The sequence below is a fragment of the Gavialis gangeticus genome, unplaced genomic scaffold (assembly GCF_001723915.1).
Source record: "Gavialis gangeticus isolate Ggan-Ray unplaced genomic scaffold, GavGan_comp1, whole genome shotgun sequence".
Classification (NCBI taxonomy): Eukaryota; Metazoa; Chordata; order Crocodylia; family Gavialidae; genus Gavialis; species Gavialis gangeticus.
This window is the reverse complement of record NW_017729004.1, coordinates 33659084-33686504: the sequence shown is the minus strand read 5'-3', so window position 1 is coordinate 33686504 and position 27421 is coordinate 33659084. Positions and strand designations below refer to the sequence as shown.

The 27421-nt window shown below is 40.2% G+C and overlaps 1 protein-coding gene across 1 annotated transcript in view; it reads left to right on the top strand.

Moving 5' to 3' along the window:
- ZEB1 (zinc finger E-box binding homeobox 1) overlaps window positions 1-26913 on the top strand; it is a gene marked incomplete at its 5' end in the record, with an annotated part of 76300 nt that extends 49387 nt beyond the window's left edge. The window contains 5 exons of the mRNA XM_019507951.1: window positions 2405-2607; window positions 12731-12836; window positions 13311-15118; window positions 17471-17651; window positions 24452-26913. Coding sequence (XP_019363496.1) covers window positions 2405-2607; window positions 12731-12836; window positions 13311-15118; window positions 17471-17651; window positions 24452-24987 — 2834 coding nt within the window. The remainder of the gene's footprint in view (window positions 1-2404; window positions 2608-12730; window positions 12837-13310; window positions 15119-17470; window positions 17652-24451) is intronic.
- Window positions 26914-27421: the final 508 nt, after the last annotated feature.

The window sequence follows — 27421 nt, the reverse complement described above, 5'->3', positions numbered from 1 at the left end:
TGTCACTAATTGCTTCTTGTTTAGTAGGGGTCCTGTGCTGCCCTGCGCCTTCCTTTTACTCCCTACATACCTAAAAAGACTTTTTGTTGTCTTTAATTTGTGTTGCCAGCCTCAGCTCTGTAGTTGCTTTGGCCTTTCAACCTGCTTCCACCGCCTATATGACTTCTTTTTTGCTCTTAGGCTTCCCTGGATTTCCCTGTTTAGCCAAGAAAGTTTTTTGGCTCCTTTGCCCCTTTTCTCTCACACTGGGATAGTCTCCCTCTGCACCCAAAGGATTGCCTCCTTTAGGAACAACCACCCTTCCTGGACTCCCATCTCACCAATACTCCTACCCTGCAATGTGTCATTGACTACACTCCTGAGCACACTGAAGTTAGCCTTCCTAAAGTCAAGCACTTCCCTACAATTATCTTACCCACCCCACACCGGATGGTGAATTCAGTTGATTGGTGGTCACTGTCCCCAAGGTGACTACAAACACATGCATGGCAGGAAGTACAATTGTGGGATCAGGGATCAGAACCCAATCACACCCTTTCTACTTGCCGGTGCAGGGGGAGCACAGATTTCCCCTGCACTGGCAAGTTGAAACCCAGGTGGCTGTGCAAGTATTGTGCAGTGGGAGCCAATCAGCTTTCTCCTGTGTGGCAAGTTCAAAACCGGTGTCAGCAGTGCCATGTGTAGGGCTGCAGATGCTGGCTGTACAGCTGGCAGCTGATTAAGACCTGGGGCTCCCTGGTCTATGACCAGCAATCAGCTTAGTGTTAGCATCAGCCCTGGGTTGTTTTGAGATTCCAGGCTGTTTGGGGCCAGGGCTGACAATGAGCTGGCTATCAGCCCTATGCTTAGTGGGCTTGAGACCCTGAACTAGTTTGGGCTGAGGCCGACCATCAGCTGCCTGGGCCCCAGACAGCACCAGGGTTCAAGAAAATTTCAGTTTTCAAGTGTCTCAGGACACTGAGACGTCTAAAAACCATGCATGTAGCCCCGTTCCCCATGGCTTCCCATGACTGAAAATTTTGAAGTACCTTGCCCCACAACCCCTGCAGGGGCTTTGAAGCAAGGCAGGAAAGGCTGCTGAGCATGGGAATTGCCAGGTTTCTTAGGGTTTACTCTTGCCAGAAAACCCTGCAATGCAAGGCAGTTCATTTTCATCATCAGGACATCTTGATCACAGTGCTGAGTCTCATCCCAGTACTGAAGTTGACAGTCAGCTGATTGTCATCTTTGGGATGGAAGCATGCTACATGTTCAATTGATGGCTCTATACAAATGAGCCACAAAGATATTCCCTATTTTTTGTGGAACATCTTTGTGCCTGGTTTGCCACTTTATGGTGCCATAAATTAGCTGAATGTGTAGCATTCTTGCAATTGGTGGCATGATTGGCATGTTAATTGTGCCATAAATGTACTATGTGCCCGGGATCTTAGGTATTTTAATTCTATGCATTTGCTTGGATGCCCAGTTGACCCGTTTGGATCTGCCCTGAAATCTGTTTTGCTTTTATCTTGACATAAAGCTGGAAGAACTCTTTAACAGTCAGTAGAGTGACACCAGTGTAAACTTGGTACAAGTAAGATCAAAACTGGTCTTCTGGTACCAAATGTTTTTGTTTTCTCATTATTTTCTTTCATCCTTGTCATCTCTACATCTTTGCCATCCCTACAGAATATCTTACTATGAGTTAAATATTTGTATTACATGTTTCCTTGTATTTCTTCTTATTAAGATGTAGAGAGGCAGAAGAGAGATGAATAATGTATTTTGTTTCCAAGAACTATCACAAGAAACTACATTTCTATCAGTTCTTTAATATAAATTTATTAGTTCTTCCAGTACTTGTCTATATATTTATGTATTAGGTGAACATTGTTAGAACAATAAGAGGGGTGCTCTTATAATTCACAAGATTGTTCTTAAGCAACTGAAAGTAAAACAACTATTCATCACTGGCAAAGTAGTGTTAAGTGGTAAATCTGACTGCAGGATTGGCATGCATATTCAGAGCTAAATCACCGATGAATTCTTAGACTTTGTTCTGAAATTTTTAAGCTGCTTTTCAATCAAAAAATATATTCATAAATGTTATAGTGTTGCACTGGTAATCCAATAGATGATTAATTATGAGAGACGTGTTTAGTTAGATCTTATTTCTGTTTAGATTAATCAGCGCAAACTTAGTGCTGTCTGTTCCATAGATAATTAATGAGTAGGTGCATGTCAGGAAAAACTGAAGTAACAGATCTTATTCCTTTCCTGAAAGTACACAATCTACCAGTAGTTCAAGACAACTATATGTATATATGGACCTAAGAATATATCATCAACATACTTATTCTTGTTATTATACCCAGAGGTTTCATTTTGATTTAAATAAAGATATATTGTCTGTCCTGTGCAGGAACGCCAGATGCATTTTCACAACTGCTTACCTGCCCATATTGTGATAGAGGATACAAACGTTTTACCTCTCTGAAGGAACACATTAAATATCGCCATGAAAAAAATGAAGATAATTTCAGTTGCTCCTTATGCAGTTACACATTTGCATACAGAACACAGCTTGAACGCCACATGACATCACATAAATCAGGAAGAGATCAAGTAAGTGGCAGTAATATTAATTATATATTTGTTATCATTGTAGCAATATGAATAAAAAGGTATGATATAAACAATAATGTAGAGCTCTGGCAGGTTTATAACAGATAACCTATATAGTAAAGTCCATATTCTTCTAAGGTTTGTGCATGGACAAACTCACTACTGGTTTCAGACTTTCCCCTAGGTAATAACTACTGGATTTCACCTTTAGTTGAGTACTTCCAACCACCTTGAAAGTGCAGTGTATATAGAATAATTATATTTCTCTATGTGTTTTGCCTTTCAGTTGCACCCTTTTCTTGTTTTCTTACTAACAGGTAGAATCATTCTCTTGATTCGTTTGACTGGATTGGAAATGAAATACTTAAAGAGCAACTGAGTAATTAAAATGATTGTTTCACATAGAATAAACTTATGCAAAACTATATCAATCAATAAAAAGGAGAAAATTATTCTAATCTTGTTTTTCTATGTTTCATGGGCTGATTCTAAGAAGTGCTGAACCCTTCCAGTGTGCATTTAGATACCATATTTACCCAAATCCAAGATGACTTCAAATTTAAGATGACCACTCAATAATAAATTCTAGAAGTGAAAAATTATAAATGTGTTATAAATTACATATTTGTTATAATTTTCCATGTCTCCAATCTCATTATTGGGTGATCCTCTTAAATTTGGCCCCCCCACTTCTACCGCTATAGTAGAGAATACAGCAGCAAGGATGCAAACCTCCTACCCTTGTCCCCTGTGCCTTGCCCTCCCTGCCATCCCTCCTATCACCTGTTGTCCCTGCCACTTGCCCTACTCATTGCCTGGCCCCCTGCCCCTTGATGCCCCATGGTTGTGTCTTCTCCTCTGCTGTCTATCCCCAGCTGGAGCTGAGTCATTGCCTGCCCCAGGCCCGTACTTGAATTTAAGATGAGGCTTCCTTCTCCCTCCCTGTGTTGATGGGGTTGGGGGAAACTCGTGTTTGATTCTATTAAATACAGTAAATAGGAAATGCAGATATTCAGCATCTCTGTTCTTATACAAATGACCCTCAGGACTGGTTATAAGTTGTGACCATAGGTCATTTCTGAACAGGTTGCAAGTAGTGTTCTATATGAAATTCATAATTTTTAAAGCCAGGAGGGATCACTGACAGCATTGAATCTGATCTCCTGTGTATTGAAGGCTACAGAATTTCAAAAATACATTCTGCATGAAACCCATAACTTCTGTTGAGCTATAGTCTTAGCTTTTAGAAACGCATCCAATCTTGATATGAAGACTCCAAGTGATGGAGAATCTACCACAATCTTAGATAAATTGTTCTACTAGTTAATTACCTTCCCTGTTAAAAATTGCACCTGTATCTAATCTTCATTTATTTAGTTTCACCTTCCAAACACTGGCTCTCATTATACCTTTTTCTGTAAGATTAAAGATTCATCTACTGTCATAAAGGTCTTCCCCATCATAGCTTCCCCTACTTATGGACTGTAATTCCTCATAATTTTCTCTTTAATAGGAAGGTCAAGCTGTTCTGTTAAATTATCGCATTATAAGGCATTTTTCCGTGCTTGAATCAGACTTGTAACTCTTTTCAGAACCATTTGCAATTAGTCAGCATAATTGTGGACACCAGAATTGGACATATTAGTCCAGCAGGGATTTCATTAGGGCCATACAAAGAGACAATACCACCTCTTTACGTCTTTTTGACATTCCCCAACTTAAATATCCAAGAATTGTGTTTTCTATTACAATGCTACATTGGGAGCTTCAGTTATCTACCCCCTATGTTCTCTTCAGTATCACTGCATTCCAGGATAGTCTTTCCCTTTTTGTAGGTGTGGCTTACGGTCCTTGCTCCTGGATGACATTGTATTTGGCATATGTTGTTCAAATGAGCCAACTTCAGCAAATTTGACTTCTTTTAATTTTTTCTCATTCTTCCAGATTTTTCCACCTGCAAATTTTACCACCAGCAGTTTTATGGGGTTTTTTTCCCCAAATCATTGCCAAAGATATTGAATAGACATGGGCAAAGAACAGATCCTTGTGGGACACTGCCTGAAATGCTTTCATTTCAGTTTCATCATTTCAGAGAATTCATCATTTCTAATGGCTTTTTAAAGCTTTCAGTTTACCAAATATTATAGTTTTGAACTTGGCCCTTGTTCCTGCCATCCTATGCCTGGCAAAAAGGCTATGTGTGTTGCCCTGATTCTGTATAGTGCAAATTATAACAACAGATTGTCATACAAAACTAAGTCCATACAATTCCTTACAAAAAATATACGTATATTCTATCCCCACAATTGCATAATTTAATTAAAAATGTAAAAGGTTTCTGACATGATCTGTTTTCCATAAAAATATTAAATATGCAATGATCATGTAAGTCTTTACACAGTTTTATCTCAGATCAATGTCAGGTTACCCACATAATCTTATACCCTTTTCATACTGATATAACTGCAGCCTTATAACCAGTATAATTGGTATAACTGCAACCTGGTGCATCTACATGCACAGTTAATGTGATGTGACAAACTCCAGAGCAGGTTGCACTGGAGTACACTACTCCTGGGTTCAGTGTCTACACATGCGCTTGGGACAGCAGCAGTTTTAGCCAGGGTGGAACAGCCCCAGGCTGGCACCAGGCTCCAAGGTTCAGCCCCACTCTCCAGGTGGTGGGGTCAGGAGGCAGAGAGACAAAAATGCTGAAACTGTAGAGCCATGTGGCTGACTCCCTGAGCCTACTGCCAACCCAGGGCTGCTTTGCTTCATCTCAAAGTACTGCAGTCCCAGTCACCATCCACATGTGTGTTACAGCACTGTAAGGTAGTACCATCCCTGACAGTACTATCTTATGGTGGAGTTAATTAATTTACTGTGCCCTAATACTGGCACTCATGTAGATAGTGATGCTTTACTGTTGAGCATTTGCAGTAAAGCATGCATGTAGATGCACCCACTTTGACAAACAGTGGGTGCATCTACATGTGCGCTTTACTGCAGTCTGTACTGACAAAGCAAGCACAAATGTTAGCATGTATAAATGAAAGGATAGAAAATAATACTGAGGATATAATACTGCAACTATGTGAACCAAATACATACTGTTACCCTTCATAATGTTTTCAATTCTGGTCACTTCCTCTAAAAATATAGATACCAAAAATAAAAAGGGGTATAGAGATGGATTATGAAAATGATTAGAGGCATGGTAATGCTACATTATGAGGACAGATAAAAAGAATAGCCTTTTAAAAAGGAGACAAATAATTCAGGGAAACATGATAGAAGGCTGCAAAATAATGAACAGTACAAAGAAAAGTAAATTGGGAACTTGCATATACTCTCGCATATACATGTCTTGGTTCCACCATTAGAGTTACTTTTACTCTTTCTGCTGTTGGTTCCTGTATGTTCTGGTTGGTACTTCTTACTGTATTCATGTTAACTTGTAAATGCCTTATTTAAATCATAATTTTAGAATTTTTCAAGTGGAGGACAATGAAAATTGGTTGGAGGGAGTATAAATGCTGTACAAGTTATTTAAGATACCAATGAGTGACCCAGGCAAGTATTTAAAACTTGCATTCCCTATTCTATATTAAAGGAACCACTTATAATAAACTGCTGTTTTGTCTGGGAATATTATTCTTTGGATATGTACCTCCCTATTAACACCTAATTAAGACTGGTAACGTTAATCTGAGTCCCAGAAGAAGCAATTAAGCAATCGAGCAGTCGCTTATACTTTGTTTGACAACTAGCTGGAGTTAGCCAAAGCCAAAATGACTTTGAATACAAGATGATCCCCCCAAAATTAGATTCTGTACATGGAAAATAATAAATTTGTTTTAATTTTCCATGTATAGAATATAATTGTTGAAGGGTTGTTTTAAATTCATCCTCCCTATCCTCCCCCACTGATGTGGCAGAAAAAGCGGTGGCGGGGGGGATAAGCAGTGAGAAAGCAAGTAATCTCAGCCTCCCCTGGTGCCCCCCAGACACTTGCCCTTCTCCCCACTGCCAGGTCCCTCCATGCTGGGTCCCTTACTGCCCCATTCCTCCACACCAGGTCCCATGCCTCTGTGCCAGGTCCCTTGCTGCCTCATGCCTTTATGCTGGGCTCTTGCCCATATGTGGTTCTATTCCTACTTACTGGGTCTCTCACCTCTCTGTGCCTCTATGCTGCCCTTACCTCTGCACCAGGTCCTTGACTGCCCCATGCCTCTGTGCCGCCCTGTGGCTCTGTTCCAGGTCCCTCGCTGCCCTGTGCCTGTGCAGTGGATTCCTGCTGCTTCTTCTGACCTCAGATACTGCAAATTTACTTGATACTCTATTCTAAGACAAGGCTTTGTTTTTCCCATGTTGAATGGGAGAAAAAACCTTTGTGTTGGAATAGACTAAATACCATAGTTAAGATACTGTTTAACAACCATACCCCCACTGGCTGTTCTGTAATCCAAGCAGAGTCTGCTGTCCACTACCAAGTTCTGCTGGAAGAACTTTGAAAGCCTCAGCCTTCAAAGTTCCCTTATGGCAGGAGAATCCCTCCCATTTGCTCTCAGTAACTTCACTCTGGGCACAGCTACATGAGATGCTATGTTGCTGTAGCAACAAGCTACAGTGACATAGCTTGTCACTACAGCGATGTAGCATTGGCTGGCACAAACTGTGACACCAACGGTACAGCACAGCACAGCAGCAACAAGCTACTGTGCTGTAGGGTCGGAAACAACCCATGCACTGGTGGGACTGCACAGTAACAGTGGTTACTGCTCAATCATTTAGTACTTGCTAGTACAGTTAGGTGCATTTGTAGATGCGCCTTCTGTTGAGCAGAGTAAGGTTCCTACTGTCATCCAGAAGCAAACTGATTTCAGGATTAGTTGAATTTCAAGAGAAATCAACCAACAGGCATGTTGGCCAGTTGTCTAATAGCCAAATATGATTTAGACTGTCATCTCATTTGTTTGTCATCTCATTTATTTGTTAGAAGTAACATAATAAAAAGGAGAGGAAATATTCAGCAGTTAAATAAAAAATTACAAAGAAGAATTTCCATGAAAGCAAATTTAAGTTTAACTCCTACAGCAAATCTATCAGATATTTTAATTTGTTGTTTTTTAAGGTGCAGTACTACACTGAGATTTGATAAACAGAACAGAACTGTGTTGTTATCAAAACATCTGGAAGCAAAGCTAGACCAATTTAAACGTGATTATAAGATCTGCATCGCAATCAGAACAATAGTTTAGCTAACTTTCAGATTGAAATGCTTCTTTGTGTGTGCACCTACATAACAAAACAGACACTTACATGAAGGACGGATATTTTTGTTATGAAAATGTGCACCCACCTGTTGTGAATCTTAATTAGCTGTGGTTTCAAAAATGGATCTTTTAAAAGTAATATGCTCTTTTTTCCTTTAAAGGCATACTTTTCATGCTGATTATTTAGATAACTTTCTGCTCACTATATTAGTGTTCTTCAGGAAAATATTTGCAATAATTTTATAAACAGAAGGAATAAACAACAATGATGCTGTTATGTGTCATTATGCTTTTATATACAAGCACCAGGTGAGACACAAAAACTGTTGAACCAGTATATTCAAATTCATTCTAGCATTCCCTCAAGGACACTTAGTTTTGTTCTTTATGAATGTTTTGTAGATAACACATAACCATTCTTTTCTAAGTACACATTACCATGGGAAGAGCAGAATAAAGGCTCAAGAAAAGTTCTTACATAACATGCCTAGATTGGCTGCAAGAGAAACTTCTTATATGTAATTTTGATTTTCTACAGGTATTGTCTTGCAGTTTTAAACTTCCTAGTGTGAGAAATGTAGAACTCTTGAAGCTCTAAGGGTAATATTCTAATCCCTTCCTTCTCATCTCTGTGTTCAGGTTTGGTTGTCTCCATGCCAAAATGCCACTTCTACACAGGTTGGAATTCTGTTTTTGCTTGTGTAGCCTCGCACACATGGATGACTTTGCAACTACAGAGTGGCACAGGACTAGACATGCACAGTAGTAGCCCAGGCCCATATGCACACCCCTTTTGGATGCACAGCTGCTTAGTGCCCATAAATGGAGTCAGTCAAAACCCATGACTACCAGACCTAGACTCAGGAACAGAAAAGGCTGGTGTTGGTACCTTTGCCTGTATAGGTCAGTGGCTAGGGCAGTTACCTAGGAAGCTGGACATTCTAGGACTCTCTCTTCCACAGCTGGTATGAACCTGAGCATCTCCAGCTTAGCACAGTTGTCCATCCAGTATGCTACAGATCAGTGATTATTTAGCACAAGAGTGACCAACCTGTGGCACATATGCCATAAATCAGTGGTTCTCAACCTTTTTGTACCAGGACCCATTTGTAAACATGGATGGCCAGTATTAGCTCTGTAAATACTTACAGTGAAAACATCCCCCTGGCCCTGCTGGTGCCTTTCACTCCCAATCCACAGCCCTCTACCTCCCCAGCCCTGCTGGTGCCCCCACTTCTGACCTGCTACTCTCTTCACCCAGGCTCCAGCCAACCAGTGTATGGGGCAGGGAGTGGGTGTGTGGGGTATGGGGGGGCACATGCCTCCCAGATTTGTGCACCCACAGTGGGCTATAGCCTGGCTGGAACAGCATGGGCAGGTGTCGCCACCACGGCCCAGCAAACGGGACTTATCGTCGGAGGGCAGAGCAGGGTGGCAAGGCTCATTGCTGCCACCAGAATCCCCACACCAGCAATGCCACCCACCAGCAGCATAAGGAGTAATGAAGGGGTGGGGGGGCACACTGTCCTCACTTTCTCCAACTGCTCATACACCAGGCCATGGATCTACCCTGCTGCCATGGCTTGGCCGCTGCTGCTGCTCCCCTCAGGCCATGGCTCTGCCCGAGGAGGAGAGGGGGTGATGGGTAGTGTCACCTGTGTCCCCCAACTCCCCTGACATAGTTTCTGCCCCTGCCTCCCCCCTGCCCCATATATTTACCTGCGGGAAGCTGCAGAAGCTACTCTCCGCACTGCTTGGCTACATTTGGTTGCGACACTTTCATATATTCTTGTGACCCATGGGTTGAGAAATGCTGCCATAAATGACATGGTCAGCCTCTGTACTCAGAAAGCACAGCAGCATATAGAGCAGGGAGCAGAAAGCAGAGCAGTAGGTCAGGCAGGGGCAGAAAGCAGAGTGGAAGGGCAGGGGAAAGGGATCAGAAAGGCACTTAAGGAGGGCACGGGACTTAATTTATGGTGCACCTCCCAAAAATGTTGGTCCCCACTAAATTAGCCCCTTTTCTATTGCTCTATTTGAAGTTGAACCACTAATACTAATATAGCAGTGCAGCATAGGGTGATGGTTCAGCCTCACTGGGAGCAAGGGCCCCTGTAGAACTCTGGGTTCCCTCCCTGCTAGGCTCTCAGCCATCCCACTAAGACATCGTCTGACTTGTTCCTTTCTTCCTGGCCCTATATATCTCCTTTTTGTGGTCCAGGGCTAGCTTCAAAAGGAGCACCAAAGAAGGGCCTAGATAATGGCTGGCCTGTGGCATGGGAAATGATGATCACTTTAAAAGAATGGTTCTTTGTGGAATGGAATCTTCTGTAGAACATTATTCACTGGGCTCTACTGAAGAATTTTTCATTATGAAGAACAATGGCAAAAAACACAATTAATCCCTAATAAAAGTCTTCAAACAGTCTGTACAACAGAATTTAATTAGTTTAACTATAAGAGAAGTTTGGAGAATGTGTTAGATATTTTGAGTCTTCATCATCTATACCTGCTACATTTTTGTAAAGAACCTGTTTCAAAAATGTATTTTAATTCATAAATTAATTCCTTTACTTATAATTTCTCTGAAAACTTCATTAAACATTCAAAGAATAACTTGACAAGGTAGTTAAATTTCTGCTTTTCATGTGTGGCTGCATTAAATACATCTTTGAAACTGCAAGCAGCACTTTCATAAGTAGAATTTGCTTTGCTGTTTGTTTGCCTTCTTTCTTAATACATAACTGTGCTTGTTTCCTGAGAGATGGGACTCTTGTCAGAAGAATAAAAAATGCCTGCTGTAATACTCAATACTTGTACAATATTTTGAAGATATAAGGTACTATAAAAGTACTAGCTGATTACTCTTCACAAGACTCCAGCAGCTAAAGAATCATTACTTCCTGTCATACACAGAAGTGGAAACAAGCATGGGAGGTTAAGTAAAAGGCCTCAAATTAACTAATAATGAGTTGTAATTGGAATTTGGATGATTCTGACCTCCAGCCCCATTCTTAATCTACTAGACAGTGCTACTTTGGCATCACTTGGAGTTATTGCAAGACAGCTTGTGCCCAGGAGAATTATGTTTTACCTTGGAATATTTTTAAGATGAAACAAGAATCAAAGAACTGCAAAGATAAGGTTCATCAACTTAAACTGTTCTTTCTTTCATCTGTTAGCATTTGAGGGGTGGGAAACTGAGTAAAAATAGATTTGGGAGCTTCCCAATAAGGAAATGACCATAATTTCTTGCATACAACGTGCAACTTTCCCCCCAGATTAGCTCCCCAATATTTGAGTGCTTGTATTAAGTGGGGAAGCTGATTTTCTGCTTGGGAAAGAAGCACCTTGCTTTGATTCCTGCTGCACAGTGCCACAGCTCTTGCATTACTGTTCAGGTAGCTGAGAGGGTCAGTTGACTTCACAGCTCATTGTTCTTCACTCCAAAGGTATTAACGACAATCCCTCCCTTTCAGTGGTTTTAAAGTTCCACTAATCCAGCTAAACTTCCTTAGGGCAGATTTGTTGACTACCAGCTGCTCTGGTCTCCATCCTCCTGTTTCATAGCCCTAGAGACTCCTTAGCTCCTTTCAGAAGCATAGATCCACCCATGGAAACCAGTCTTCAGCAGTAGTAAGGATTACAGTTTTTGATTGAGTAGGAAAGGGACAGTGAGTCAACTGAAGGTTAGGCACTGTCCCTGCTCTATGCAGCCAAAACGCTAGAAAAATATTTTTCTTCATTTTGCCTTTCAAGAATGAAATGCATTTTATATTCTAAGTCATATTATATGCAAGAAAACACAGTATTTCGTAAGACTACAAAAATGTACAACTGCATCCAAAGGCAGGAAAGCTTCCAGTATCTTTTATTCCTAGATTTCTGGACTAAAATTAATCTTGCTGTTGCTGTTACTATGTTTTTACATAATAAACTAATTCCATTTGTTTTAGCAGTAAAATATTTCTCTGCTCTTTCCATTTGTTAACATATTGAAATCAAACAGTTCTGACTTCAAGAATGATATTCTTTGTCTGTTCGTAAATATATCAATTCATGGTTATAAACTATTTATATTAAAATAAATAAGGCTATATTTATTTCGGTTCATCTTTCATAGCCTTTGCTACTTTGAAAGAACTGTAACATAACAATAGTAACAATAAGGCTAAATCATTTAAATGTATTATGAGAACCTAGCAATTAGTACTCCCACAAGATAAGATCTGAAAAAGTTAAGTAGCTTCAACCCAGATTGTTAATATGGTGGTTGAGGAATCCCTTTATGATATTATATATTTTAATACATTTTTTTTGCATTTATTTTGAGATTAAATTGTGACTGAGAGTGCCTTTGTTTTTACTGAACCATCTTCTCTTGAGCAGTCCTCTAGTGCCATTGCATAAAGGAATCCAAGGCCAACAGTAAGAACTGGAAGCATGTAAATAGAAAAATCAAGGCAACTGATTAAATTTTTAACAGGCTTAAATGCTTTCATGTTTCCTTCTTCTGTATCCCATATCCTTTGGCTGATTTAACAAACAGAATAAGGAAATGCCTTGCTGAATTTCTTAGCTATATTCCACCTTTGTCAGGAATTAAGAGATGACTACTTTTACTGTACCAAGATTTATATAGAAGATATGTGTTACAGTGTTCTAACCTGACCACTAATTTGTTTCTTTTTCATAAGTAAGATATACAACCTTCAATCACTTAAAATTATGATTGATTGTATTCACTCTTGCATTACATCTTTTCTGCTGAAGTTTGAAAAATCTAATATATTCAATATGCTGGCTGTTTTCGGAATGAATTGCAAGTTACAAATATTCTCTTTCAGAGACATGTGACGCAATCCAGTGGCAACCGCAAATTCAAGTGCACTGAATGTGGAAAAGCTTTCAAATACAAACACCATCTAAAGGAACACCTACGAATCCACAGTGGTAAATATTACAAGTGTTGCTATCCATATTGATCAGTGTCATGCACATGCTGTATATCTGTGATGCAAAATCAATTTTGTAACTATTAGTCTAACATATAAACTTTGTAATGCATGCCACAAATGGCATAAGCAGATTTTCTGTGTAGAATGCAGCAGATCAGGGAGGGGACAGGCAGCACAGTGGCATGTGGGGCAGAGAGCAGAAAGCAGACGGGTCAGGGAGCACAGGACAAGAAGCAGAAAGAGCAGAAGATCAGGCAAGAGAAGGGGATCAAAGTGGCTTGCAGGGAGGGGTGGTGCTCATTGTGGCTTGCCTGCCAAAAAAGTTGTCCCCTACTAATTTAGTTCATTGTAAAGGGTTTATTATCAAAGTTATATCTAGAACTGTGTGGAGATGCATTGTTTTCTGGGTATTATGGCTTGATAGAGATGCTGTGTAATCTAATGAATTATCTTTTTTATTTTTCTTCAGGAGAGAAGCCATATGAGTGCCCAAACTGCAAGAAACGTTTTTCCCATTCTGGTTCATATAGTTCACACATAAGCAGTAAGAAATGTATTGGTTTGATGCCTGTGAATGGTCGAGCACGGTCAGGGCTCAAGACATCTCAGTGCTCCTCCCCTTCCCTTTCTGCATCACCAGGCAGCCCAGCAAGACCACAGATACGGCAAAAGATAGAAAACAAGCCCTTACAAGAGCAACTTCCTGTTAACCAAATTAAAACGGAACCTGTGGATTATGAATTCAAGCCCATTGTGGTTGCTTCAGGAATCAATTGTTCAACCCCTTTGCAAAACGGGGTTTTTAGTGGTGGTAGCCCATTGCAGGCAACCAGTTCTCCTCAGGGTGTAGTGCAAGCTGTTGTTTTACCAACAGTGGGTCTGGTGTCTCCCATAAGCATCAACTTAAGTGACATTCAAAATGTGCTTAAAGTGGCAGTGGATGGTAATGTAATAAGGCAAGTATTGGAAAATAATCATGCTAATCTTGCATCCAAAGAACAAGAAACAATCAACACTGCATCCATACCACAAGCTGGTCATTCACTCATTTCAGCTATCAGTCTTCCTTTGGTTGATCAAGATGGAACAACCAAAATCATCATCAATTACAGTTTGGAACAGCCTAGTCAACTTCAGGTTGTTCCACAGAACCTAAAAAAAGAAAACTCTGTCTCCACAAACAGCTGCAAAAATGAAAAACTACCAGAAGATCTCACAGTGAAGTCTGAGAAAGAAAAAAATTTTGAAGGGGAAACCAATGATAGCACTTGCCTTCTTTGTGATGACTGTCCAGGAGATCTTAATGCACTTCAAGAATTAAAGCACTATGATCCAAAAAATCCCACCCAGCTTCCTCAGCTCAGTGGGACAGAAGCTGAGAAGTCTGAATCCCCTGCTCCATCAGAAGCAGGGGAAGGCAATTTATCTCCTGGTCAGCCACCTTTAAAGAACCTTTTATCTCTCCTAAAAGCATATTATGCATTAAATGCACAACCCAGTGCAGAAGAGCTTTCAAAAATTGCTGATTCAGTAAACCTACCACTGGATGTGGTAAAAAAATGGTTTGAAAAAATGCAAGCTGGACAAATTTCTGTACAGTCTTCTGGACCATCTTCTCCTGAACAAGGCAAATTAAGTAATCCTAATGATAATGATGATCAAGCAGGACATACAGATGTGAGTGAACCCTCCAACAGCACAAGTAACTCACAAAATTCACTCAAGATAATTAAATCTCAGACTTTATCAGTGGGATCGACTCTGAATGGTTCGCGAAGTAGCACGCCATCCCCATCACCACTAAACCTCTCATCATCCAGAAGTTCACAGGGTTATACGTACACAGCAGAAGGTGTACAAGAAGAGCCACAAATAGAACCTCTTGACCTTTCACTACCAAAGCAACATGGAGAACTATTGGAAAGATCTACCATAACTAGTGTTTACCAGAACAGTGTTTATTCTGTCCAAGAAGAACCTTTGAACTTGACTTGTGCAAAAAAAGAACCACAAAAGGACAGCAGTATTACAGACTCTGATCCTGTTGTAAATGTAATCCCACCAAGTGCCAACCCCATAAATATTGCTATACCTACAGTCACTGCCCAATTACCTACAATTGTTGCCATTGCTGACCAGAACAGTGTTCCATGCTTAAGAGCTCTAGCTGCCAATAAGCAAACCATTTTGATTCCACAGGTGGCTTATACATATTCAGCTACAGTTACCCCTGCAGTCCAAGAAACACCAAAACAGACTCAAGCCAATGGAAATCAGGTGTGTTAGGCTGGATCTATTCCTGAATGTACTATAAATAAAGTGTCATCTATTAAGTTAATCAATCTTGCTAAACTAATTAAAAAAAAAAGAAAAAAGTCAAGATTGTTTGAAATAGTGTTTACATTGTTACTAATGTATATTTTGGCTGAATCCTAAAAATTAGGTGGTGAAAGTTACTGTAAAACCTTTCTGTGAAGCTAGTAACTGGTCAGGCTGGGCCAGGGCTGATAACACATACACACATGTGTTGTGCATATGTGTATATTTATTTATCTCAGTTCCTCACAATATTCAGACAGTCACAAAGTGGCTTCTTCTCTGTTAGTATAATTTGGAAAGATTTTACTGTACTATAATGTAGTTTAAATTTTGGACCTATGCACTTGATGCAAAGGAAGAACACATATAAATAAGTAGTTACATCTGATTTTTGGGATCAATTTTCAAATCCAAAATAATACATGTATTATCTGTCTACAAGTTCCAATACCTCTGAGTGGAAAACAATGTGTATATCGTGTGTGTGTGTGTGTGTGTGTGTGTAGCTAGCCCTGTCTCCATACCTTCCTCCTCCCTGCACTCAGACATACCATATAAGTTGCCAGTTCTCTCCTCTTTCCTGCACCTCATCTCCCCACAGTCTTATCTTGATACAGAGGGAAACAACTGAACTCTAAACCATAATGTTCCATAATAGGACATTAAAGAAAATTAAAACTAAGCATCCATTGATGTGCTCCTTTGGCACACTGTATGTGTTCTGTGCTCTGTTGTCCATCATAAATGCATGTAATCAAACTCAGTCCCACTGGTAATCATCTACACATATATGAAGCAGGAATTGAACACAGAAAAATAGGAATTAGAAGTAGAATAGAGCATTGAAAAACAGAAGTAGAAAATTTATATATGCAAAGGATGAGCATTTTTCTTGGCTGAATCCTAGTAAGTGCGTGATTTAAGTTATTGTAAATGTTTCTGTGTGTCTAGAAATGGGTCAGCTTGATTTAAACTGTGGGTATGCATGGAGGGTGTTATATATTAAATGAATACTGAAATGACTAATATAAATATTATTTGGATTTGAAAATGGACTCCAAAGTAAAAATTACAACTATTAAGAATCTGTATTTTGCAATTTTGCTGATACAAATACTTTTATGCTGCTTAAAGGTCAGTTAACCAAATGAAATTCCAGGGGTTTTCATGGAGCCAGAAATATGGTATGGTAAAACTAGACATAAAATTTTCTGGCCAATTATTCTAGGTTATTTTTGTCACAGACAAGGGCAGATCCAGGATTTCTTAAAGGGGGTGCAGCATGTGGCCCCATAAACCATGAGAAGATGAGGGCAAAGCATGGCTGGAGCCACAGGGTTGGTAGGGTTCACAGGGGAGCTAGAAAGTTATCAAACACATGAAGGCCCGGGACCTTCCCCCTACCAACACTGCTGTCATGGGGAGGGGAGGGGAGGGAAGGCAGAGCCACTCCTCCCCCATTCCAACTGGGGCTGTGGGGAGTGGCTGCATAGGGCTCCAGACTCATCCAGGGACAGCAGCGTTGGTGTGCAGTTTCCTTCTTACCCAACTCCCCTCCCACCTTGGTGTTCCCTGCTGGCCAGGAGCAAGTGCTGGAAGGAAGAATTTTAGCACTGCCACAGCTGTCCCCAGCTGAGCCTGGCTCCCCACACAGCCTCTCTCTACAATGTGGGGCAGGAGTATGTCAGGAGCATACTCTGGGGCTCCCCCTGCACCTGGAGCAGCGCAGGATAGTGGCAGAAGGGAGTGTCCACACCACCATGCCCCACTGGATCCATCCTGGTCACAGAATTATGGGGAGGAAAGTAGCCAATTTAGCAAATTTGAACATTCATGCTAACATTATGTGGGAAAACTTCAACCATCAAAACTTTCTTACTTTCCATAAAAAAGTGAAATACCTCAGTGCAGACGGTGTACATTAATTTAAAAATATAGGTTTACAGAGGGTAGTACTCTTTCACTTTTCCAGTATACTTGTATATACCTTTTCAGTCTTAATCTTCTTTCCCTCGCTCAGCCAGCTCTTGCTCAGTGGGCTTTCAGACTTGCTGTGTCAGTGTCGCTCTAAAGCTTGGCCAGCAGCCAATCTTGAAATGCCTGTTATTTTGTTAACTGCTGGTTTTGAGGCCTTCTAATAGTAAGACAGCAAGAATGGTAGTTTCACAAAGGCATATTTTCTATTCTATGTATATATTAGAATTCAACATTTTTTCTAGTTAAATTAATGAAATTAAGTGAAATTACAAATAGAACTCAGGTTGTGTTCATGGACTTTTTTTAGATTTAACTTTGTCTGTAAATTTTTAGGATGAAAAGCAAGACACTAGCTCAGAAGGAGTATCAAATGTGGAAGATCAAAATGATTCAGATTCAACCCCACCCAAGAAGAAAATGAGAAAGACAGAAAATGGGATGTATGCTTGTGATTTATGTGACAAAATATTCCAGAAGAGCAGTTCATTACTGAGACATAAGTATGAACACACAGGTGTGTAGTAGGAAATGTAGTTTTAAAAGAATTACTTTATTAGAAGTGTTATTTGTGTCTACAGATCGTTTCAGTTGGAATCCAAGAACATATAGTATTTCCATATTGGAACTGGAGGGGACGAGAGTGGTAGAGGAGAGAATAAAATTTCTCATGAGGTCTCAGTGGATACCTTTTGCAATAAATCTACATTCTTCATATTTGCTGGATTGTCATAGCAATCATATATTGTCACTTGATATAATTGTCACCCCAGCCTCGACTTGTAAGATCTTGGCATTCTAGGGGTGAACAGCAGGGGAGCTGTGAGGGACCCGATCCTTGTTGTGGCAGCATAGCCCTGGCCCCTTCCCCACCATCCGTGTGGGGTCACACATGCACCTGCTTCCAGTAATGAACTGGGCCAGGCCTCCACACACCCCAATGCAGCAACTTACAGTCTCCCCACCACCTGCTACGAGCAGCCTGAGCCTCCATGGCAGGAAGCAGGGGTCTGCTGAGAGCCTGAGCTTGCTGTGTGGTAGGCAGCTGGGAGGCTGCAAACCATTGCACCAAGGTCTGCAGAGCCCCAGCCTGGCTCATCACTGGCAGCAGATACATATGTATTTCCAGGCCCAGAGGCATGAGTGCCGAGCAAAATGCCTTTGCATGCCACATACTGGCATGTGTGCTGGGGATTGCCAACCCTTGATATATTTATTTATGTATTAGAGCTATATGTCACCCTTCCAAAAAAGATTCAAGTCATCTTAGAATAAAGGCCAAAATTATAGAAATAGAATAAAAAATTAAAGTAAGCAAGTATAATGAAATAAAATCCCCTCCAATCTCTACAAATACAAAAGCAATGCACCCCATCCCAACCCACCCCCTCCCAATGGTCACAGCTAACAATAAAGGTTTCCCTTCCTACCCATTCTGTTGCCTTCCTTATAATATATAATTCAAAGAGCATTATGTATGCGTAGAAGGTAGGGCAGGGTGGCACCTTATTGGTTCAGAGACTCATGAACTTTTGCAGACAACTACCTACTTCATCAGATGCTATATATGTGTGTGTTACTTTACCAAAATAGCAGTGTCCCTGCCCTAAGGATTTTAAAATTTAGGGGTGAGGGAGTTAATTTGAAACACCCACAGCATCTCATATATTCAGCATCCTGCCTTTCAAAATGGTGGTGGGGGCACTTTAACTAAATCTTATTTGACAAGCTTTAGATCGGGGTGGGCAAAATGTGGCCTGGGGGCCAGATGTGGCCCACCAGGCCATTTTATCTGGCTTGTGGGCCCCTAAAAAAGTTAGAAAATTAATATTAATCTGCCCTGGGCTGCCTATCATGTAGCCCTCGATGGCTTGCCAAAACTCAGTAAGTGGCCCTCTGCCCAAAATAACTGCCCACTCCTGCTTTAGATAATGCACCTCTGCTGCCATTTTGAAACATAGAGATGCTGAATACACAAGAAGCTGCAGCATGCTGGACTGTCTGATTAATCAACTCTGCTCCCACAGAAAGCATTGGAGCAGGTGTAAAAGTGCCCTAAGAGCCTAATCTAAAATCTTTTGAAGTCAGTTGCAGCCTTAAATGTCCTTTGAGTTTAGCCTGACAAGAATAAATAGCCTTTTAGCCTTAAGATTTTTATTTTTTTCCATCCATCTTCCTTTCAGCTCTGGTTCTGGATCTTCTGGCCATTTCTTATATTCATTACTTCCTTGTTTATTAAAGATCTGTTTTAATGTGTTTCCTTCTACATGGTATACTTTCAACTGGTTCTATGTTTTGCTTCACTGACATTACCATTCAGTTCAGTTTGTCAGAGAGTGTTTCTTAACATGTATTTTTCTCAAGTTGGCTTTTCTGACAGTGTTGTTACTTTAGTTTCTCCTATTTTAAAACACTAGTTCTTGGTATTTTACTTTTTAATTGAGTGTAGCATTTGGGGAAGATGCCTGTTTGCTTGTATTAGTACAGTCATTGCTTTATGTACTGCAACCCGAAGCTTCTTTCTCACTCTGTCCCTATCTTTCATATCTGGGCTTCAGTTGAACAAACTTACTTTAGCTATCTTCTATCCCATTGAATTGTGAATTTTTAATTACTGCCTACTGGGTGTGTCTTCACATGCCCCTGACTGTGCATTTGGTACTGCACAGTCATTTAGATGCTTCAGCAAGGGAAGAGTTGGATCCGGTGGGTGCTGCCTCCAAGCTGGGGCAGCATCTGGCCTGCTAGCAGCCCCCTGCATGGCCCTGGGGGAAGCCACTGCTGTGGAGGGAAGGACCAGGGCCCCCCAGAGCTCACGGGCTGCTCAGCCCACTGGTAGCTTGTATGGGCAAGCTCTGCCAGAAAGTAAAAAAGAAACAGGAAGGAGCCCAATCCCTTTTTTTTGCGAAGCCTGCCTGTGGCTGGGGGGCAAGCCGTCGGCGGGCTCTGAACTCTGAACTGGTCCTTCTTTCCACAGTGGCGATGCCCCCCAGGGCTACTCGGGTGGGCTGCTAGCTGGCCGGATGATGCCCCAGCTCGGAGGCAGCACACACAATTCCAAGTCTTCTCCGAGCCTGGCCAGGGAGCAGCACCCCATGCACTGTCCCTGCTGCCTTCCCGCTGCCTGGGACCACCCAGAAACAGGCTGGCTTGCCCCTGGGGCAGCACAGGAAAGCAGCAGGAGGTGGCTAGATGTGCTGATGGCTGGAGAAGGTGGTGGGGATGGTGCACAGTGAGCTGGAAACCCAGGAGCACTTGGGGAAGCATTGGATCAGGCATCTCCAAGATGGGGCAACCCCTGGCCCACTAGCAGCCCACCCAGGCAGCTCCAGGGGGCACCATCACTGTGGAAGGAAGGGCTGAGGCTCCCTGCAGCTCAAGGACTGCTTGGCCCACTGGCAACTCACCCCCTTCCCCCCCACCCCCCCAGTGCCACTGGATAGGTAGGCAGGCTCTCCACAAAAACAAAAAGGATCGGGCCCCTCACTGCTTCTGCCTTCAGCTCACGTCACCCACGGCCAGGGGGCAATCTGTCAGATTAAAGGCTGCAACATTACAAGTATCTGCGTTGCAAATGAAACTACATGGGATTGTGGTTTAGTTTGCAATATAACAAACTCATTTAAATTGCAAAAAAACCGCCATACATGTAAAGTGTGATGTGGTTTAACTGCAAAAACAGGCAATTTTCATCACGTGTACAAGCGGCCCTGGAAAAAAGAAAGGAATAATCACTTACACAGCCAAGGTGGATTTAGCAAGAATAACTCATACCAAACTAACTTGATGTCCTTATTGACAGAGTAACTAGTTTAGTGGATGAAGAGAATATGATGGATATAACATACTTGTACTTTAGTAAGGCTTTTGACATAGTGCCACGTAACGTGACTCATAAGTAAACTTGATAAACGTAGACTAGATTGAATTACAATTAAGTGAACATGGTAATGGTTGAATAACTCACAAAGGATAATTATAAATAAATCAATGTCAGAATGGCAGGAGGTTTCAAGTAGGGGTCCATAGGGGAAAAATCTGGGTCCAGTGTTATTTAACAGTTTCATTAGTGACTTGGATACTGGACTTGAGAACTTCCTGATCAAGTTTGCAGATGATGCAAAACTGAGCAGTGTTGCAAACACTTAAATGACAGTATTAGGATTCAAAAGGAACTTGATAGATGGCAGAACTGGGCCATAGGGTTGAAAATCAAAAAAAAAAAGAGTGCAAGGTTCGAAACCTAGGAAAGAAGAAGGCACAAACTCAGATTTGGGGATAACTGGCTTGGCAGTAGCACTGCAGTGATTCAGCGGCAAAAAGTGAATTCAGTTTTGGACCACAGACATGGGAGGTGATAGTACCCCTCTTCTCAGCACAGGTTAAAGTACTGTGTGCAGTTTTTGGCTGTACATTTTAAGAAGGATGTAGAGAAACTGGAAAGGATCCAGAGGCAAAAAGCACAGAAGATAAAGGGATAGACATTCAAGCTGTATGAGGAAAGGCTGAGAGAATTAGGTATGTTTAGTTTGGAGAAAAGGAGATTAAGGGAGATGGGGGAATGGGACACACATGATAATTGTTTGCAAATAGTTGAAAGACTGCCATAAAACAGAGAGAACAACTGTCTTCCCTTGCCACAGAGGGCAGTGCATGAATCAATGAGTTTAAACTTCATCAGAATACATTTTGATTAAATCTCAAGGGAAAACTTTCTGACTATAACAACCATGGGACAGTGGAACAAGCTGCCCAGGGAAGCTGTAGAGTCTGCTTCATCAGAGTTTTTCAAGAAGGACTTGATAAATATATGTCTGGGATGATTTACGAATAGTGACTCCTGCCCATCCTTCCAGCTCTGCCACTCACTTGTACCAACCTGTTCTTTAACATGAAGATGTTTTTTCTGTTCCTAATACATAGAGAATTATAAATACGAATTAATAAAAATATTTAAATGAATTAAGCATGGAGAAAATGGGTTTACATAATAAGTTAAGAAATCTATTTGCATTATTTGTACTGATTTTGCAAACTGAAAATAGACTCCCACTTCATTAATCCCAAAAGATTCTGGCATGTTCATTTGCTGAAAACTGCACCTAAGGCTGTGTCCCCGTGAGCGTGGACGTTTGGTTCCCCAGGGCCGCTGCTAGTTGTCCCCAGAGAACACCCATGCCACACACCTTCTGGCACACAGCACATTGCCCTGAGTGGGCTAGGGGAGGCTGTGGCCAGCACTGGGCAGGTCCCAGCAGCCTTATGTAGGGTACTAGGGGCCTCCTGCTAGGAGCGGCAATCCTGCTGCTCAGAGCCTGGCTGACAGCCAGAGTCTGCCTTCGGCTGTCCAGGCTCCAGTTTTGAGCCCCAGCGTGTGCCACTCTGCGCTTTTTTTTTGCTTTTTTTTTTTTTTGCACAGGTTTTTTTTGACCCCCAGATATCCAGGGGTCAAAAAAATTACCTTGTGCTGCTCTCTTGCATATACTGCGTGGCCACATTCATCTGGATGTGGTCTAAGAGTCCATCTATATCATTCCTGCATTCTATGAAACATTATAAAAAGCTTTCAAGATAGTCATCTTTTTTTCTCTCAAATTATTCAGCTGTATAAAGGAGTAAAGTCAGCTTGGCTGTGCTTCAGTGGTTTGTAGAATTGAGGTCCCAATGTGCAGTGGGGAAGAGATGGGTCTGATCCTGCCCTTTCTTAGAATAGCAATATGAGAGCAACCATTGCAGTTTTCTAATTTTTTTTAACACTCTCCTGAAGTTGTGAGATATGGGTTTCAACCCCTTCATGCTTGGACAGGAAAGGGTTTCAAGCTGTGAATCCCAGTCTCATAGAGACATTCTCACAGGTCTGCTGGTCAGCACCTAATATAACGCAACCTTCTCTTCAGTGTTCCTGTTGTCTGACCAAGGTGTCTTGCCACTCAGCATGCTGCCTTTTATTAGTCCCACCCTGTGTGCCTCTCTCCTTATGCACCATATAGGAAATGTGGGTACTCAATTTGGTTTATGAATTCCTCTCTTGGAGCTGGACACCTAGAAGTTAGCATGGCATTTAGTCCCATTATGGAGCTGGACTGGGCTGGGCTGGGCTGCATTGGACAGGCTCCTTTAAAATACTAGTATTAATTCTGATATGTTAAATCTTACTTGCAGCTTGTTAACCAGCAGAAGACACTTAGGTTGGTATTTTCAAAGAAGCCTAAGGGACTTAAGTGCCCCATTCCCATTGATTTTCTGTGAGACTTGGGCATCTAACCTGTTTAGTCTCCTTTGAACCAGATATTCATGCTAAAGCTTTGAAAGGAGACTGAACAGGTAGGTATCCCAAACCTTTTGCTATTCAATGAAAATTGAATACGTGTGTGCTGGACGTAGGAAAGGAAGATATTGTGACAAAAAGCTGCCAGTTGTTATAAATCTGAGTATGAAACCCCTGTTGGTTTCACTGATATTTTCAAACAACCATGGGTAGATTTGGGGAGGAGCAGGGGTGCAGTGGTGCAATTGCACCCCCTTTGAATTCTGCCCCATCCAAACTTTAAAACCGTCTGCCCCAGAGGGACACCGGCATTTCTGTTCATCCTATGCTGATGGAGTCAATTGATTTCATGGCTCATTATCATGTATCTGATTCGTGCTAATCTCTCTCCATTTCACAGGTGTTAACAACCTCTCTCCTTTTTAATGGTCTTGACTTTCCACTATTCAAACTACCCTTTCTTCTTGTTTTGCTGTCTGTTAGCCATTCCTTGTAATATCTCTCTCCCATTTCACAGTCCTGCAGATTATATTTATCTCTATCTAAAATTTTTAACTCTGTTGTAGTAATATTAACTTAGATATAGAAATGATTGGCTGAAGTATTAGAAGCTCTGGCAAGATGCTCAAGAAGACTAAATTTTGTTTTATAAATCTGAATAAGAGATGTACATCTAACTGTAATGACTACAAAGTAATTACACTCTCTTTTGACTATTTTGAAGATGTTTTACTGAGTTTGTTGTGTTTTTTAAGGCTTCATATAATCTAGCAACTTTGTGCTCATTTCAATAGTTATACTGGTTTTTGTTTTGACCTTAAACTGAATAATGTAGCACTAGACCTTTAGCATTTACTAAAGTTCCTAGTTTCTCTGTAACTGGAGAAAAGTATGCGTTGTGTTATATATGATGAATGATATACTACCTGATCTGCACCGCCCCCTTTTCAAAATCCTAGCTCCGCCCATGCCAAAAACCACAAATGGTAGAGGAATTAATACTAAATCATTAGGACCTGAAGTTTCAAAACTTTGCTTTTTATTTCTAGGTAAAAGACCTCATGAGTGTGGAATTTGTAAAAAAGCATTTAAACACAAACACCATTTGATTGAACACATGCGACTGCATTCTGGAGAAAAGCCCTATCAATGTGACAAATGTGGAAAGCGTTTTTCGCACTCGGGGTCATATTCTCAACATATGAATCATCGTTATTCATATTGCAAAAGAGAAGCAGAAGAGCGAGATAGCACGGAACAAGAAGAGGCAGGACAAGAGGTCCTAAATAGTGAGCATGTTAGTGCCAGGGCATCACCATCACAGATCGACTCAGATGAAAGAGAGAGTTTAACAAGGGAAGAGGAGGAAGACAGTGAAAAAGAGGAAGAGGAGGAAGAGTACAAAGAGATGGAAGAACTTCAGGAAGAAAAAGAATGTAGGAAACTACAAATAGAGAAGGAAGATGATGAGGAAGGGAAAACTGAGGGTAATAAGAAGGATGAAGAAGCTGCAAATGAAGTTAGCAATGTAGAAGAAGAAGTTATACAGAATGGTGAGCAGGTGTCAGAAGAAAACAAAGCTTAACTGATAGTTTTTTCTATAAGGAAAAAATAATTAGTAATGAAGTTTGTTCTATATTATACATGCTTTTCCTGGAAACACAGTAGGCTGCATACTGTGATTTCTGTTCACTACTGTGTAAAAAACAAAAATATAAAAAGGAAAAAAAACAAGAAAAAAAAAAGAAATCCAGGTGTGCCTGAACCTCAAACTTAGTAATTTTTCACACAGTTTTCAAAGTTAGGAACAAGTTTGTAACATGAAGCAGATTAGAAAAATACAGTGACTCTGGAAGCAAAGATTTAACAGGTTGTAGGAAACCTGATTTACTAGACAAGCATCTGGCATCATTTGTTTTATCAGTATTAATTTCATTCTTATGTTGATTAATTTGTAAGCTGTACAATTGGGAGAGATTTATATGATTTTTTTTTATGGGTAAAACATTTCCTAAATCCGCTTCAGTATTTTATTATGTTCTTAAAATGTGAGAACTTCTGCACTACAGAATTCCCTTTCGCAGAAATATATAATGCAGTTGCAAACAGTGCTTGACTACCTTTGTAAATTCAACCTAGAAGGTAGCAGTTTACGACATTAGATGTTGTAGTAGAACATATTATCATTTAAAGTGTATTGTTAGCCTTAAGAAAGCAGCTGATAGAAGAAATGAAGTTTCTTACTCAAGTGGTTAAAATGTAGTTGAAAAGATTGTTGTTGAGTTCTGATTGCAGGGACTAACAGTGTTAATACTGGTAAGGACAGCCAAGTCGTCAAAATCAGTGTTTGTATTGTGTTTTGAGTATGTAGTAACAATATGAAGGATCTGATATGAAGCTTTGTATCTCCTTTGGCCTTATGCAAGACCTGTGTGCTGTAAGTGCCATTTATCAGTATTTTAAAGGCTCTGCCCAGCCTTTACCCAATGTGTGGCCTACAATAACTAGCATTTGTTGAATTGTATCAAACTTCTAAACTAAATCATGGGGGAAAAACACTCAACCATCAGAGAAGTAAGAACACTGGTACATTTCATTATTTAATTCTTCAGTATTATTTTTGTTTAATACCTAACTTGAAGAATTTCTCTATCATAAGTACAAGGGAAAATTTCTAATCTGCTTTACTGCTTTACTGGTTTACTTTAATTTCAGACACATACATGACACGTTATCTGGCTCATAAGTATTTCCAAATGTTAGTTATTATGGACCCCATTTATTAACAATGTTAGCTGATTTTTACCTATCAGTATTATTTTATTTCTTTTAGTTTATAGATCTGTGCAACATTTTGTACTGTATGTCTTCAAACCTGGCAGTATTAATACCCTTCTTACTGACATATGTACCTTTTTAGTTTTAGAAAACTTTTATATTTATGTGTCTTATTTTTATATTTCTTTATTTATTACACAGTGTAGTGTATAATACTGTAGTTTGTATTAATACAATAATATATTTTAGTATGAAAATTTGGAAAGTTGATAAGATTTAAAGTAGAGATGCAATTGGTTCTCTTGCATTGAGATTTGATTTAACAGTGTTATGTTAACATTTATACTTGCCTTGGACTGTAGAACAGAAGAATTAAAATGGGAATGTATTAATTTTACAATTGCAATCAATTCATTTTACCTTTACCCAGTTTTTAATATAAAGCTCTTAAATTTTGAAATTCACTGTGTGACTAATAGCATGATGCTCTGCAGTTTTATTAAGAGATTAGTCTAACCATAAAACTCTCATTTCCTTAGTAAGCCAAATTAGAATAATCTTATAAACAGTGTTGGGAACAATGTTTAACATTTTTGTGCCAATTTGTTCCTGTATTCATGTATGTATGTTACAAACCTGAATCTTCATTTTTAAGTTCCTTGTTACATCATGGTCATTTTCTAGTTTTTTACCAGACTCCCCATCTCACAATAAAATGCGTCAACAAGCCTGACTTACTGTCGTTATTCTAGTAATATAAGCAGATTATGTTTGAATTATTCCTATGAAGTATCATTTAGTATTCACCCTTTGCTTGAATGCAGATAGTCAACTTGTACTGTGTTCAGGGACAAATGAAATATGAATGAGGACTGACTGTACACAGGTAAAGGGATTGCTATTTTGAAGATTTATTGAGTTTTGCAAGGGTCAATATAACATCTAGCTTTTCAGAAGCAAACAATGTTTTCTTGGATTTTTATTGTACTTACATCTGCATACTGTATTTTAAAGTAGTATATTTCATTATAATTTATTTTAAAGCCAGTACTTATGTAAGTATTTTCTTGATTTAGCAATACGTTGAATAGTATGCAGCTGTTGAATTTTCCAAAGATACTGAATTGATATCTTTGCTACAGATAATTGCAGCAATGTAAAATTAAGGCTTTAAAAATGTATTATAGATGCTATTGCATAAAAAAAAATAAAATTTATCTTTACACTGCATAGACTTTATT